At 43.8% G+C, this 16,269-nt stretch overlaps 1 protein-coding gene across 1 annotated transcript in view; it reads left to right on the forward strand.

Moving 5' to 3' along the window:
• The first annotated feature begins 1,785 nt into the window (after window positions 1-1,785).
• The window catches only part of ahctf1 (AT hook containing transcription factor 1), a 33,193-nt gene continuing 18,709 nt past the window's right edge, over window positions 1,786-16,269 (forward strand). Inside the window, exons 1-15 of the mRNA XM_066675985.1 lie at window positions 1,786-1,941; window positions 5,260-5,385; window positions 6,236-6,489; window positions 8,209-8,389; window positions 8,839-9,046; window positions 9,235-9,351; window positions 9,949-10,033; window positions 10,277-10,427; window positions 10,763-10,895; window positions 11,642-11,823; window positions 12,215-12,276; window positions 12,737-12,865; window positions 13,639-13,729; window positions 15,203-15,292; window positions 15,696-15,836. Of these exons, the coding sequence (XP_066532082.1) occupies window positions 5,265-5,385; window positions 6,236-6,489; window positions 8,209-8,389; window positions 8,839-9,046; window positions 9,235-9,351; window positions 9,949-10,033; window positions 10,277-10,427; window positions 10,763-10,895; window positions 11,642-11,823; window positions 12,215-12,276; window positions 12,737-12,865; window positions 13,639-13,729; window positions 15,203-15,292; window positions 15,696-15,836 (1,945 nt within the window). The 5' untranslated portion in view covers window positions 1,786-1,941; window positions 5,260-5,264. The remainder of the gene's footprint in view (window positions 1,942-5,259; window positions 5,386-6,235; window positions 6,490-8,208; window positions 8,390-8,838; window positions 9,047-9,234; window positions 9,352-9,948; window positions 10,034-10,276; window positions 10,428-10,762; window positions 10,896-11,641; window positions 11,824-12,214; window positions 12,277-12,736; window positions 12,866-13,638; window positions 13,730-15,202; window positions 15,293-15,695; window positions 15,837-16,269) is intronic.

Here is a 16,269-nt window from a genome sequence, read left to right on the forward strand (position 1 = left end):
CAGCTCCTCTCTCCCTCTACAGTGAACTACATCAGTCATAAACTACACTGTACACACACAGCTCCTCCCTCCCTCTACAGTGAACTACATCAGTCACAAACCACACTGTACACACACAGCTTCTCACTCCCTCTACAGTGAACTACATCAGTCACAAACTACACTGTACACACACAGCTCCTCTCTCCCTCTACAGTGAACTACATCAGTCACAAACTACACTGTACACACACAGCTCCTCTCTCCCTCTACAGTGAACTACATCAGTCACAAACTAAACTGTACACACACAGCTCCTCCCTCCCTCTACAGTGAACTACATCAGTCACAAACTACACTGTACACACACAGCTCCTCTCTCCCTCTACAGTGAACTACATCAGTCATAAACTATACTGTACACACACAGCTCCTCCCTCCCTCTACAGTGAACTACATCAGTCACAAACCACACTGTACACACACAGCTCCTCACTCCCTCTACAGTGAACTACATCAGTCACAAACTACACTGTACACACACAGCTCCTCACTCACTCTACAGTGAACTACATCAGTCATAAACTACACTTTACACACACAGCTCCTCACACACAGACAGCACTAGAGTTCAGATTCACACAGATGAATAAATAGAAATGGTGTGTGTTAGAAATATACACTGCACTGTTAACATCTAGATTCAGTCGTTTCAGGACGTGTGTAGTGCCCTACAGAGGGAGGATGTAGTGATTTGGGATTAAACCTCAGTGTTTCTCTCAGGCTTTGTGGTGTTTTGATGTCTATGGCGTTTTGATACTATTTTGATGTTGTGGTGTACTATTGGACCGGTACTACTGGACCGTGATGATAATGCAGCCGTTTTCGTATTTGTCTGAACGAGGGGATTTTCAAAAACAAAGGAGGATTTTTAAAAATAAACGGATGCATGTGGACGGGGCCGGAAACTGTGCCTTATTCACTATGTAGTGCACTATTTTGGTGTTCTGCTTGTTTGTAGTACCGTCATAGTGGATAAACTGTGGACAGTTTTCAGCGCACTCAAACAATCCCACAATGCACCTCAAAATTAGTGTACAATACATTTACAATAATGAATAGCACTTACCCATAATCCCTTGCACTGTTTGCAATCGTGGTCCCATCACAGGACTCTGGGTGAATGGGCAGACAGTAGGAACTCTTTTAGATCTCTTCCCAAATCTCACCTTTTCAGGGACGCATATAACTGCCAATGTGCCTTCATCTCAATTCCCTTCTTATACTGTGTGCTTTATGTTATCTATTTGTTTTATATTCCTCTGTTATGTCTTTGCATGCATCTTGCTTTATACTCATTTCTTGTATTCCATTTTATCTCCATGTTTTATTGTCTGTTATTCTGTTTATATCTCATTCTGTTCTGTTATTTATTTCCATTCATTTTATTAAAATATTTTTTCTCTTTGTGTATATTATATTTTCTTCTTTTTTACTTAATGTTTGAGCTGTTGGAGGAGGTGCCATGAATACAATTTTATTATTATTATTATGTTATTATAGTTAGTAACAGGAAATAGTGAATGAGTTCGGAGTGTAGAAGTAAATGGTGGTTATAATGTTATGGCTGATCAGTGTTTATGAAATCACACGATACTTGAAACGCGGGATTGGGGGCGCGCTTATGTAGGCAGCGCATGCCCAAAGGATCTTGGGCGCTATGTGAATAGCACATGCGCAGTGGAGCCGCGCGGCTATGTGAATAGCGCATGCGCAGTGGCCGGCATTACTGCATTAGCGGGCGATTCGTAGCGGAGTCGGTGCTAACGGCTGCACGCTTCATTCCAGCGGGATTAAACTGCACAGAATGACGGAACAGCCCGGATTATGAGCCGAAAGCAACACAAACTGAACATTAAACGAGTATTTTTGTTTTCATTTGACACTGTTTACTCCAAACAGGTAAATACGAGCCGCTGCGCTAGGCTAACGCTGCTGAGTTCTGTGTTTTCTAACAGTTTACTGGTACTTGTACAGATTTACTGTTAACTTAAAGCCATTTGTTGTATTTAAGGTCTTGAATGTATGTTATAAGCATCTATATAGGAGATTAGTTTGTGTCCTGGTGTGTTTAGAAGAGCTGTGTCCTTGATAGCGTGTGAGTTGTGCCTTTCACGAGGCGTCTGTTTCGAATTCTCCGTTCCACCTTAAATGGTGCCCCTGTTGCATTCTGGCTTCTGGCGCCAGAATGCAACTGGGGCACCATTTAAGGTGGAACAGAGAATTGTCGAGCCAGCTCTGAGAGAACCTTTTTAATTGATTGCAAATAAATGTAAAAGTGTTCTAGATGTCTTATAACAACAACAATAATGTATTTATTTACAGAGCAGATGGTCTCTTATACAATTTTCAAATGAAACCACTATATTTTTTTACTGTTGAGTAAGAACTAAAAACAATAAGAGGAAAAAAACTTTAAATATAAGTTACGTCTTAAGTGTTGATATAAACATTTACAAAGTTAAATATTAAGCACTTATGAGACAGTAGTGTATAGATTCTAATTGTCCAATTGTGTGCAATCCACACTGTAGAACTATAAAGTATTTTAAAAAATCCACATTTTCCATGGATCATTAAGTTCAAGTTCAAAGAGTTTGTCATTTGCAGTGAGGAACAGGTTTGGTGTACAGTGAAATTCTTATTAGTGTTCTGCAGTCATCACTCGTCCACATGTTTGTGAAGGTGTTGTAGTTTTAAAGCCACATACTCTGAATTTTATAGATACGAGCAAAACAAACTAAAACATAACTCTGTTTAGACACCTCCAGGTTTTCTCTGATGTAAAACACTGGGCTGAACTTTTTAACATGCGCTTTAAACAGTTAAAACGTGCTGAACATAATCAGTACCCTACATTTACTGATGACTGCTCGAATCAACACAGTTCCTGGAAATGTTTACATGTCCCTGCTCTAATGCTTTGTTGTTTTTCTAAGTGCTGGAGGTAAGAATCTATCCTCCACAGACATCGCCTCACACTTTGGGAAACGTAATTTTGCGAATGTTATGACACACAGTTTACGAAGTGTCAGATCCTGAGATTAAACCGGGGACGTCAGTCGGTACTGAACGAGGTGCGTTAAAGGAGGTTGATTACGTTTGGAATGGGACCTGATGACTTAGACAGAGAGAGGTCGATAGAGACGTAAAGTCTGATGTTTTCCTCTGGATTACGAAAGTGTTAGCTCTTATTTTAAGAATGTATTTAGATGGAGACTAAACGCTGGACAATAATTAAATGTCGATTATTTATCACAATATAAAATGGTTCAATAACTATGTGATTCTTAAACACATTTTCGATGTTTCAGTGCACGTTATTTACAGCTTCTGTCACTGACGGGCGGTCACTAGGGGGCGCTGTCCGCAGTACAACACCTAACTTATAATTTAGTTTAAAAACATTGTCGAAGTTAAAGGGTTAATCTCTGAGGGTGATGTCATGTGTCTTGTTGGTTATTGGAAGGTTTTCAGTGGATTTTATGTTGTTCGCTTCGACCAAAATTAAGAAGTTTGTTGTGATATAAATTTTAGGCATCGTCCGGCCCCTGGACTAAAGTATTGATTTAGGAAGAAATGCATAGTCAGTAACAGACACAGAAATAGATTTCCACAGGATGAATAGGTGAATGTAGCTGGTGAAGAGAGAGAGAGAGAGAGAGAGAGAGAGAGAGAGAGAGAATGATGTTAATGTGGAAGGTGAAACATGCCTTTATTGTCATTACACGGCAGTACAGTGAAATGTGGACTCTAACACACCTCTGACAGTAAACACACACACACACACAAAGAAAGGCAGATTAATCGTCTCAGAGAAGCTTAGATAATTGATCTGTGTCTGATTATTTGATTTATTTGTAGAACTTTGTTTGTTGTTTGAGCTTCTGAGCCCGTGTTTACACATAATTTCAGTGTGGTTTTAGGCCAGGTTTAGTCTGCGGTCCGAACCGTATCTTCGGGCCAGGTTTCTGCTCCATCATCCGTTGTTGTGTGTGAAATGTTCTGAGGGAGTGCAGCGTTCGATCAACAGCCCAAACCTTCCTATGGAGTAATGACCAAGGCACAGGTGAAGTCTGTTTTCACCTTTAAAAGTGATCCCACATTTAATTTCCATAACCTTCCATACACTTCCATAGAAAACAGAGAGAGAAAGTGGCCCAAAGGCAGGGAACAGGGACTGAAATTAGAGACCAGTGACATGCAGTAGTCAGAAAGGAGTGTACCGTCGGTTCTCGTAGAAAAGACCAGCTGTCTGTCGCCTCCACGTCTCCCCCGGCACCTGCTGGTCCTAGTCTGAGTTACCGTTCTCACATCAGAATTTTTATACATTCCCTAAAATTAAATATCCTCTAATTTTCCATGAGACACTTGTTGATGAACGTATTTATTAATGTTGTAAATAAATAAATAATTAAATCAAACACTGGGGCAGATCCACGTGTTGCAGCTGTTACAAAACAGAAAACTGCTGACAACTGCTGCTCACCGAGCTGCTAAAGAGCCTTTGTGTTGTACCCAGTGGTCTTCGGAACACACACACACACACGCGCGTGCATGGAGACACGTCTAGAGACACTCTCTCATATTCACAGACTCAAATTCATTAATAAACTGTTATATTTATTAAACATAGGGGCCACCACTAAGTGATGACACAGTGCTTTACCCAGTGTTTTCTGTGATGTATTAATTTGGGGGTCACTGCCAGTTTAACACAGTGTCAGAAATGTTTCTGAAAGACGAGCGACGGAACTGTTCTGTCGTAGATTGGCTCTGTGTCCCCACCTTTTTAAAAGCTGATTAACGCTCTGATCCCGACCCTGAGCCACGTGCAGCAGAAATGAAGTGTGAAAATGAGCGCACATCCAGGTGTCTCTTACAGAAACCTCTTTAGAGATCTCAGACCTCAGCGCCTGGTGCAGAGTGAGGCTCTGGGGGTGTGTCTTTTCCGAACGGGGTTTTGATTTTAAACAGAGATATTAATGAATCAATATCAGGGCATTGGTTTTTATCAGAGAGCCAGAGAATGTTTACTTTCACAGGTTAAAAGATGTGTCATGGTGAAAAAATGAGCGCTACCGTGTGTAAAAGGTATCTTTCTGTACAGAGGACTGCACACAGGTTGATATTGTGGTAAGGTTAACGTGTGCAGCATGGTTTGTTGGTGTTGTATCTAAGGTGCTGAGGTGCTGACCCGTGATTTCTTTCTGCTCTCAGTGACGATGCGGGACTTGGTGGCTCAGGTGAGCAGCGGTTTGCTGCGGTTCCCAGAGGTGACGGTGGACGCTTTGGGAGAAGATGAAGTTACTCTGGACTCAGTTCTTTACGGGAAATTCGCTCTGGGTGAGTAAACGCAGACCTTTAAAGGAGCGACTGGTGAATAATAAAGTGACGTGGTCTACGTCAGATCCCAGATGTGCTCCATCAGCGGAGACACTGGAGTGAAGGATGTGAGAGAAATGAATGAGCTGAAGATGTTGTTACCATCGCACGGTGTGGATCAGACACAGCACCGCTAGAGCATTTAGACTGTCACAACAGTTCTGAGAACAGCTCACCACCCAAGAACATCCAGCTTTCAACTCACTTATCTTAGTCCTTTGTAACAGAGAATGAAGGAGACGATGGCAGAAACTGTGCTAATCCTTCACACGGTTGCTGTAACTGATATTAACTGTTTAATGAGTAGGAAACCTGTTTATAGCACATCTGTATCCGCTGTTGTGAGCACAACCTACATAAAGCCCCCAGGAACACCTCTCCTCTGAGTCATCGTTTGTCATTTTGTGGGATTATTTTTACTGCTCAATTTACAGTTGGTAAAAGGCTCAGGAATCTTTCCCCGAAAAATGACTGAAATGGTCTGTTCAGAAAGCACTAAAACTAAGGAGATACTCCGGTAATAATTACTTTACCCTTCGTCCACAGGTAAAACTGATCCCGTCAGAACAGGGCTTTAATGCACGAGTGTTTGTGACGAACAGCAGCTGAGGAACCTTTATGGCACTGTTATAATAACTTCTAGAGATTCTGTACCAAGCCTGTTGTGAATGTGGCCTGTTCCACGGGGTGTGTGGGTTGTAGCTGCTCTGTGGAGTGTAAACCTGTTCGTTTAGAGACGACAGAGCTGTTGGTCTTTTGCTGAAGGAAGGCTCTGTCTGTGTTTATAACTGTGGTGTGATTCTATCCTCAGGGCGCAGTGCTTTGTCGTGGATGGTGTGCGGTCCTCAGTTGGAGGTGGTCCACTCCGGGACGGGAGAGCGGTTCTCGGCGTATCGTTTCAGCGGCGTGACCGAGAGCCCTCCCTCTATCCTCACAGTGAGGGGCTTCACCTGGCTGAAACGCAGCGGCCTGCTGGTGGGGCTGCAGGAGCAGGAGGGCAGCATTCTCTGTCTCTACGACCTGGGGATCTCTCGAGTGGTGAAAGCTGTGGTGATGCCCGGCAGGGTGAGGGGTTTCAATGACGAATCTAAACTCTATAAACATCCCACTCTGTTAAAGACAGACCTGTTTACGATCTGAGACGTTATTCCCTATGAACGATGGGCCGGTTTAACACACTGTAAATGACCCGTCTGTGCTCTTTCTGGAGCTTCTTTATCTCCACTTGCCCACAAACACCGTCTCTGTTCCAGCGGAGGAACCCACTGTTCTTTGGTTCCGGCTGGGGACTGACTTTCTGGTTCAGGAACCTATTTATATTAGGGCTGCAACTAATGATTATTTTGATAATCGATTAATCTGTCGATTATTTTTCCGATTAATCGATTATTAATCAGATTAAAAAGGAACACAAGCCAAATGTGGTTTCCTGTCTGTTACGAGCAAATTCAGGACACCATCAGTGAGAACAGCTGCTTGCTGTGGTGTGTAGATCTTCTTCAAAACATAGTCAGCCATAAATGGATATTGGGTGATGATGCCATGTGCTGAGAATAAAAGGGAAATTCATCTAACACACGATCAGATATCGTTAAGATATTTAAGATTTTAAAGAAATAATGTTGTAATTGTATAAGGGACACGCAACCTACCATTATTAAAAATTAGTGTTTACATGAAGAATTAACCCAAACGTTACATTTAATTTTTATTCATCAATATTTAACACAGTGTATGTAACGTAAAATATACTTATAATGTAATATACACTTGGCTGTGATACTCAAACACTAACATGCAGCGCCAGTCAGAAAAGACCTTGAAAAAAATATATTTAAACAAAAAGTTTGGATTTTTTTAAAACTCTGAATGTAACTGCCGCCACATTTAAGGTGGAAGAGAAAACTCGGGGGGAAGCTAAGGCTTGTTCGCTAAACGCGAGTGTAATATCAATGTACTAAGAAAACAAATGTAGTTTAACTGCTCTAGCAGGCTCTAGTGGCATTGAATGAGAGAAAAAGCAGAACCTTTTCAGATGCTCATGCAGTGATGTTGTGCACATTTTGTACCTAACGCTGTTCCTTGAAGGCGTTAATGTAAAGTGTTCCCATACATTTGATGACTGGGGGTCGTACATTTTTCTCTCTGCTTGTGCTAACACTATCCTCTGCTGTGACCGTCAGAGAATCTTCCAGAGTTCGTCACGTGTAGCAACTGTACCTATGAGTACAATAACTTAGACCAAACTAATCGATTATTAAACTAGTTGCAAACTATTTTAACACTCAATTTGAATCGATTAGTTGTTGCAGCCCTAATTTATATTGGTATAAATGCACTGAAACTTTATAAAAAAGGCTTCTCAAACAGGAACATTTCTGGTTCCTCGTTGGTTTAGCAGAGGGTTCATGCATACTTTAATGCACTAGGGGGCAGTGTTCAGGCGACACTGTACAAGTGAGCGCTGAAGAGGAGAGTCCGTTGATGAGTTGAACAGAGTGAATGGAGCGGGAGAAACGGTGAGAGATGTCTCGCTCTGATCCACTGGGTTTCAGCGCTGGTTCTGGTCGAGTAGTGTTTGGGTCTCATTATCAGAGCCACTGCATCGTTAATCAGTGTTTAACTGATGTTCAGCACGTCTGCGAGCCGCTGTGTGCCACATTTTCCCATTTCTCTCATTACATGTGTTTACACAGATCTATAAACCAGTGTTTAGCATTCCTGCATATTAACCTGTGTGATTACACCCCAGCTGTGTTCTTTAACCCCTCTCCTCTTCCTCAGATCACAGCCATCGAGCCGCTGGTGAGTTACGGAGGCGCGAGTGCCAGCACACAGCATTTACACCAGAGTCTGCGCTGGTTCTTCGGCATCGCCGCGGTGGTGACTGACGTGGGGCACGTGTTACTGGTGGATCTGTGTCTGGACGATCTCTCCTGCACACAGAGCGAGCTGGAGGCCTCTGGTGAGAGTGGAACTCTGAGATTACTGTCTTTACTCGGGAAACACAGTATCAACAGCCAGGTTCTGCATTTTGGAACGTGAACAGCTCTTGGACCATAAGATGCTTTGAAAAATAGCGGCTGGATTAGACACACATGTAATTTACTGTTCCCAGTGAATGCCTCACTTTCATGAATTAATCTCATCCTGCGAGCCCAGGCCGGGATTAACAGAGTAACGAACAGGAGATAAGCCCCGCTGGCCGCGTTAGGATTTGTGAAGCTCATTCTTGATCAAGAAAACGCTTTGTCAACATTTAGATGTTGTATTATTTTTTTTTCTTTTATTATTTATTTTTCATGGTGTTAACTTCCTGGAGGATGGTTGTGAGAGTTGAGTATCTCCCCATCATTCGTCAAAATATTTCCCTGTGTTTACCCCTCCCTCTGTTTGTTTCTGTCACCCTCTCAGATCTGGAGGTGGTGAATAAGTCTCCCTCTGAGATTCCTCGGCTCCGGGAGGGCGTGACTCAGCAGGGTCGGCACCTCTGTCTGCAGCTCTGCAGTCCGACGGGAAGTGCAGTCACAGCCCTGCAGTACATCCACAGAACTAACCAGCTCGCCGTGGGCTTCTACGACGGAGTCCTGCAGCTCTGGAACATGAAGACACTCAAAAAAGAGTGAGTGTGGAGCTGAGCACTTGTATTAAAAAAATACAATCTGAGAAATGGCACAAATAATATTGAAGCAACACGGATTGCAGAAATGTGTAAACTCTGTTTGGTCGTAAAGAGGCTGATATATTCAGAATACACTGTCAGACCTGGGGCCCCAGGGCTCTAACCCCATCCACCCCTCTGTGTTTAAGGTATCACTCCCAGCTGGAGGGCGGCAGAGTTCCTGTTTATGCTTTTACCTTCCAGGAACCGGAGAACGACCCGAGGAACTGCTGCTACCTGTGGGCTGTTCAGTCTGCTCAAGACCTGTGAGTGTTACATTAAAATCCATCGAGTACGGTTTAAAAATCGAATCGCTCTCTAGGACTGTCCGTTATATCCAGCTTTTCTGTCATTACAAGTGCTCATGTTTAAACAGCGAATGACCCGTTCTAATTTGAGTGAAATGCGTGACCCCCTGTGCTCGGACTCGGGCGTGACCCCCTGTGCTCGAACTCGGGCGTGACAGCACATTCGGGCTCGGCCATGACGGGATGTTCAGACTCAGGCGTGACCCTGTGTTCGGACTCGGGTGTGACAGCACATTCAGACTTGTGTGTAATGCTGTGTTCGGACTCAGGTTTGATGGAACATTCGTAATCGGGTGTGATGCGTTGTTCAGACATGGTCATGGCGGCATTTACCGAGTTGGGTATGATGGAGTATCTGGACTCATCATGATGCCGTTTTCGGACTTGGGCGTAGTTGCGCGTTCTGAGCGCAGCGGAGTATGTAAACTCTGGTGGAGTGTGCGAGCGGACTTGGGTATTACTACATTATTATTTTATGCAAATAGAGTATTAAACTGCACTGTGAGGCCTGTGTCCTCTGTCTGACTGCATTCTTAACACTGCTCTTCTCCACAGGGAAGGGGACGTGGTCAGCCTCCACTTGCTGCAGTTGGCTTTTGCGGAGAGGAAGTGTCTGACCTCAGGAAAGATTCTGTATGAGGTAAACACAGACATACAGCTGCTCATGTTGACTCCATGTGAAGGAAATAAGATGCTGTAAGATGATAATGGACAGATTTTAGAGTTTTCTGGATTCTGTGAGACTTTCAGTTCCCCTAGGCTTCCTTCAGTTAACTGCAGTCTCTGAATGGCTGTGTAGATCAAATGGCTCTGATGGAGCTTGGATGTGTGCACAAATGAAATCCACGTCTGGACGTCTATGAAGTTGTTTCTGTGTTCTCAGGGTCTGGAGTACTGTGATGAGCGCTATAGTCAGGATCTGAATGGAACGGCGTTCCCTCTGAGAGCTCAGGCCACAAACACTCGTCTGCTCAGCTGCCAAACCATCGAGAAGTTCCGCCACCACCCGGACCGGGACGACAGCATGAGCGAGGGTCCTGAGCTTTTACTTGAGTTTTCTGTTCCACCTTTAAATGGTCAGCGGAGGTTGGGCCTGTCACGAGGGCCATGTTTTGTGGTCGATTCATTCTCCTAGAAATAATTGAGAGAAACAATATTAATGTCATTCTTTTGTAAATAAACACAAGCGTGTACACAGTGGGTGATACTGGGGGCAGAAAAATCTATTAAGGAAATGTACCGTCCGATATATGGAGGTCAGTGATGACAGGCCTCGCCATTTAAGGTGGAACTGAGAGTTTGAACGTGAAGGTAGGAGATATAAAGCCAGCTTGGTGTTCATCGTTGTCCTGTTCTCTCTCCTCTACAGCGGCGTCTCCTGATACGAGCGTGTCCATATTCACGTGGCAGGTCAAGTCCTATGGACAAGGCCAGCCCTCCACCTTCATCGGAGTGTTTGACATTAACCGGTGGTACCACGCACAGATGCCCGACTCTCTGAGGTGAGGGGAGGTCTCGGTTTCTCAGACACAGCAGGAATGCATTAAGGGCTTTTCATTAGTTGAAAACTGAGTTAGATAATAATCACTTAATCCATAGGGAGCTGATCAGCCGCAACACGCTGAGAGTCTGAATCAAGCTTCTTTAATTTACACAGATGCTGTAAACCTGAGAAATTGTTTTTAAAAAGTAACTGCGCCCTAAGAACTATTTTAACTTCAAGGAGCTGCAGGAACGTGTGGGGAACGCAGCGCTGGATTTGTATTTCTCTGTTCCCTACGGAGTGCACTTTATAGATCACTAACTAATATTACTACACCCCTACATTGTGCCCTACATTGTGTAGAGCTGTGGTTCCCAAACTTTTCAGCCGTGCCCCTCTTTTGAAGAATATTTTCACACCCCCACATTGACACACGTTCACATCTTTTACTTCCAAGCTCCAGAGGGGCGGCAGCTGTTTAATCCACAGGGAGCTGATCAGCTGGAGCCTCAGGTGTAGAGGAAGATGAGCCCCTGTGGTGTGGTGGGGTGATTGTGCAGCGAGCGTAGGGCACTTGCACAGGCCACGTGTTTAACATAATGTTTGCTTCGTATAAGAATGTGCAACATTTTAAGATGATAATTATTTCATTTATCTCCAGTGCCTCTAACGTTATTCTGTTTTACACTCTCTTTCTTCTTGTGCTGCTTTGTTGTTCCGCTGGTGGTTATCTCCTGGTTGATGTTGATCCCTGTCTGTGTCCAGAGCGGGGGAGTCTCTGAGGAATTGCCCGTACATGGCCGTGTGGTCTCTGGACTCTGTTTTGGAGAAGAGCGCCCCCTGCAAGTTGCTGGACGTCATGGTGCACGAGCGCAGTTTGAGCAGAGGGCTGCCGTACACTTGCCCCCCTCCGGAGCAGTTCTTTAACCCCACCACTTACAACTTCGGCAAGTTCTTATGTCAGACATCTCCACGTTTCCCGTTAGCCCGTATTCTCCGCTCTAAATCACACGCAGCCGCGTGGATCACCGTTATAAAACATGTCCGGACATATTCATCCGGAAACCGACAGAAGCTGGCAGTAAATGACAAATTAACATAAGAAAAGTGCATGAATTATTCTAATAAATGTGTTCTAGTTTGGTATTAAACCAGTTTCATGAAAAACAGCAGAATAAACAGTAAAACAGACCGTGACGTCATTGTTCACCTCAGTGTTCACCTCGGTGTACCCCTCTGTAACCCATTGGTCTTCTACGCTGAGGTTTCAGCTCGTCTCTGTCAGCGCACTGATTCAGGGTCCGCTGAGCTCCTGATTTTCTCTCTGTTTTATTTCAGATGCGAGCTGTCTGCTGAACACTGGAATCCTGCACTTTACCTGCGCTGGATATCAGAAGGAGGTCGGTCTGGTTCTGTTCTAATGTCTCTAACATCTCATACACAACAAGCATCTCAGCATCGCTTTTAAACCCCTCACTTATTCTCATACATACTCCGTCACCCCTGAGGTCACTCAATCACTCAGTCCATCGCTCACTCCATCATCCTCCTGTGGTCACTCCTTCTCCCCTGCGCTCACTCACTCCATCACCCCCTTGTGGTCACTCTCTCCCCTGCGCTCGCCGAGGGTGTTCAGTTGGAAAATACAATGTTTACAGGAGACGTGAATATTAAAGTTAAGTGTTGTCTATGTAAATATATATTGAATAAAATATGCACAGAAGAGTTTGTGTTGAGATTAATGAAGTGGTTGTGTTAACTACAGTTACGGCCGTTTGTGCACTTTAGGGATTAAAGCTGGGAGATTTGTGTGTTTTGTTTATCTACACCTCTCTCTTGCTCTCGCTCTCTCTCTGTTAGACTCTGAGCTTCTTGAAGAAGGCTGTCCCCACTCTTAGCGATGGGATCTCGAATGGATTTTCTCGCTGCCTCGTCTCTGGACTCCTGTCTCCTCGCCTCGCCGATGTTCAGCCCTCCAGCCTCTCCCAGGTCTCTCTCTCTCTCTCTCTCTCACACACACACACATCAAAACTCTCCTCACTTTTTATAAAACAAACCCGATCTGAGAAGGCGTATAGAGATTTAAAACTACGCCTGACTCTGGCGCCGTGGTGTGACTGGGAGAGTGTGTAAAATTAACACATTGGGTGAATTCTGACACACTCTGATAACTCCTTAGTGTCCCATTTATTTCTGTAGAAACCAGTTGTGAATTAACAACACAATGCAACCAATCACGGTAAAGCAGGAGGAGTTTAAAAGCAAGAAAATAGCAAACAGTACATTGTAACAAAACAGTAATTACAGAATGCTGGGCTGGTGAGAGTGAAATGCACTGTGAACTTTAATAACAATAGCTTAAAGAGCTAAATCTTTGGAATTGAATTAAGTGTGCAGTTATTTGTCATTGTACAATGTACAACCTCATTGAATAACGAAGAGAGAAACACTGTGGGATCCACAGTGGGTGCTGACATTAGCACAGTGTCACTGATGTACCTCACTGCTGTATTGAGGCGTTCACTACTGTGATTGTTGTTGCCTCCCCCTTGTGGAGAGTTTCTCACCTGATAAACCTGAGTGAGTTAAAAAGCAGCTCCGTAAAGAGCTTCATTTCTTTAATTATTTCTTTTAATTACTTCTATAACTATTGTTACCAGCTGTTTATCCTTTTCTTTCTAACTTTCAAACAGAGGCTTTAACTCGTTTGTTTTTCTGCGTTCTGTCGTTTTTAAAGAGGTTTATTTTGTTTTTCCTGACAGGAGGAGCAGCTGGACGCCATTTTGACGACTGCAGTGGAGACCAGTTCTCTGGGACTCATCACCGGCTGCATTAGACAGTGGACGGCTGAGGGTGAGAATGCACCCCCTACCTTTTAAATCTGACGTTTTACGATTTTAATCTAAAACCCTGTGTATAAAGCTCTGAGTGTGTGTCCTCTGAGTGAATGTGCTGCTCTGGGGTCGGTTTGCTCTGGAAACCGCTCTAATGTGTTTACGAAGCCCCAGTGTCTGTAAATGGGTAAAAAAACAAAGTGTCTGGGTCCGGTGCTAGTCTTTCTCTCTCTCTGCTCACGGCAGAGAAACGCCATCTGGAGGTTTTTAGACAACGGAGAGACTCCAAACGCTGAAAAGCACCGACTGAGATGAGGATGTCGCTCTGTTCCTGTCTCATTTGTTCACTGTGTCAGATCAGCGCTGTAAATTTGTGCCGTGTCTTGGTGGGAGACTGGGGGCACTACACGTTTGAAACAGACCGTTCTTCGTTCGCGACCTCTCCTCGACCCCGGCGCTCTTATTCAGTTCAGACGCTGGACATTTGTCTCATACTACACAATCCTGTCCAAATCAGAGAGAACGGCGCCCCCTCCCCATCGAAGACGAGTTCTTTAACGATGCACTCAGTCAGTCACCACTCAGAAATATCAACCAATGTTTAGGACAGAGATTCATTATTTCTCACTCACGAGTTTGAAGATGGTCTCGGAATGAACTCATTTCTGCTCCATAGAGTGGGGCCCTAGATGTGGAGACTGTGTTTAAAATGGGGTTTAGTACAGAATCTGAGATCCTGCTTCATAATGTGGAGAATAAGAATTGGGGAGATGACTGACTGCTCCTTTAAAAGTCACCACATCAGAATGAAGTTCAGGACTCGAATGAATCTGAAGTAGAGTAGAAGCCACTGAGAGGGAGATTTAGACTTTGTTTCCAACGCCATAAATGTGACCTGTTTTATGCTCCGTGCAACATTTCATACGCCCTGCATCATAGAGGACACCAGGCCGCTGAACGTGTAGAGCGTGATGTTGGAGTGAGAAACTCTGTTGTTCATATTTTATTACAACTATTGAACACAGGAACTCGCCTAGTTTGATACAAAGAGTCGGTTCAACAGAGGGAATCGATCATGAACTCCATAGTCATTACACCACACTTTCTCCAGCTCCACAGTGTGATTTAACCTCATTTCACCTGCTCCAGGGGGCGATATAAACTTGAAATACCTGCTCTGAGCGGTGATTTAAACCTCACTAAGCACAAGATGTGAGATTCATGCCGTGAATAAACCCCTCTATATCTGCTCCATGAGGTAACTCTGGTGTGGTTTATGGAAGAGCTCTAGTTTTGCGAGTTATTGTCTAGAGTTTTTCTTGTGACAAACCCTTTATCCAGTTTTTAAGTTACACTGATTCACCAAGGAAACCTGGATGTTGTTGTAGTGTGTGGTTGGTTTAATCTGGGTCTGGGGTAAACCCAAAGTCTGTTATTTCTTTTTACGTTTTCAAGTTTTGTATAAAGCTTTTACCTGTGTATTTTCACACAGAGCAACCAGGATCTGCAGAGAAGCTGCGCTATATTCTGGAGTGGGCCTGGGATAAAGTCGTACACACCAAAGAGGAACTCGACAAAATCTGTGAGTTATAACCCTTTAGGTTACGCATGACTGGGTTTATTTTGGGTGTTTATTTGCATATCAGGATGCATGTGGAAGTTGATTTGCACTTTTGATGTCATGGAAACCAGGACTGGAAGTACACAGCGTAGTTCCTAGACGTTCTCACCCAAATCCCATGAAAAAAGTAAAGCAGACCAATGAAACTCAAAGAAACACAACCACAAACGCATCCAGAGAACTCTCTGAGCCCCCCGCAGTGTAATGTGTAAAAATATAATAAATATAACAACATGGCCGTCTCGGTCAGATAAAACACCAGAGATATAAATGACTGGTTGTTTAAGCCCAATCTGGTGTGTTCTTAGCTCACATTCCCTTTTCTTTTGTCTGTTTTAACCCCCATGTTCTCCCTGTTGTTTAGGTGCTCCACTGTTCGACAGCTCCTCAAACTTCACAGATCCTCAGCTCCTACAGCTGCTGCAGCACTGTCAGCGTTTACTCAGCAATCTCAGCACCATCTTCCACTGTCTGCTCAGTGAGGCTCAGGAGCTCACCCAGAGAGGTATTTTTACTTTCTCTTTAACTCAACTTACAACAACAACAACAGTTCACTCAGAGGTATTTAACTTCTCTCTAACTCAAACTACAACAACAACTCACCCAGAGAGGTATTTAACTTCTCTCTAACTCAAACTACAACAACAACTCACCCAGAGAGGTATTTAACTTCTCTCTAACTCAAACTACAACAACAACTCACCCAGAGAGGTATTTAACTTCTCTCTAACTCAAACTACAACAACAACTCACTCAGAGAGGTATTTAACTTCGCTCTAACTCAAACTACAACAACAACTCACTCAGTGAGGTATTTAACTTCTCTCTAACTCAAACTACAACAACAACTCACTCAGAGAGGTATTTAACTTCTCTCTAACTCAAACTACAACAACAACTCACTCAGAGAGGTATTTAACTTCGCACTAACTACAACT

This window comes from Hoplias malabaricus, chromosome 1, assembly GCF_029633855.1.
Source record: "Hoplias malabaricus isolate fHopMal1 chromosome 1, fHopMal1.hap1, whole genome shotgun sequence".
NCBI classification, from domain to species: domain Eukaryota; kingdom Metazoa; phylum Chordata; class Actinopteri; order Characiformes; family Erythrinidae; genus Hoplias; species Hoplias malabaricus.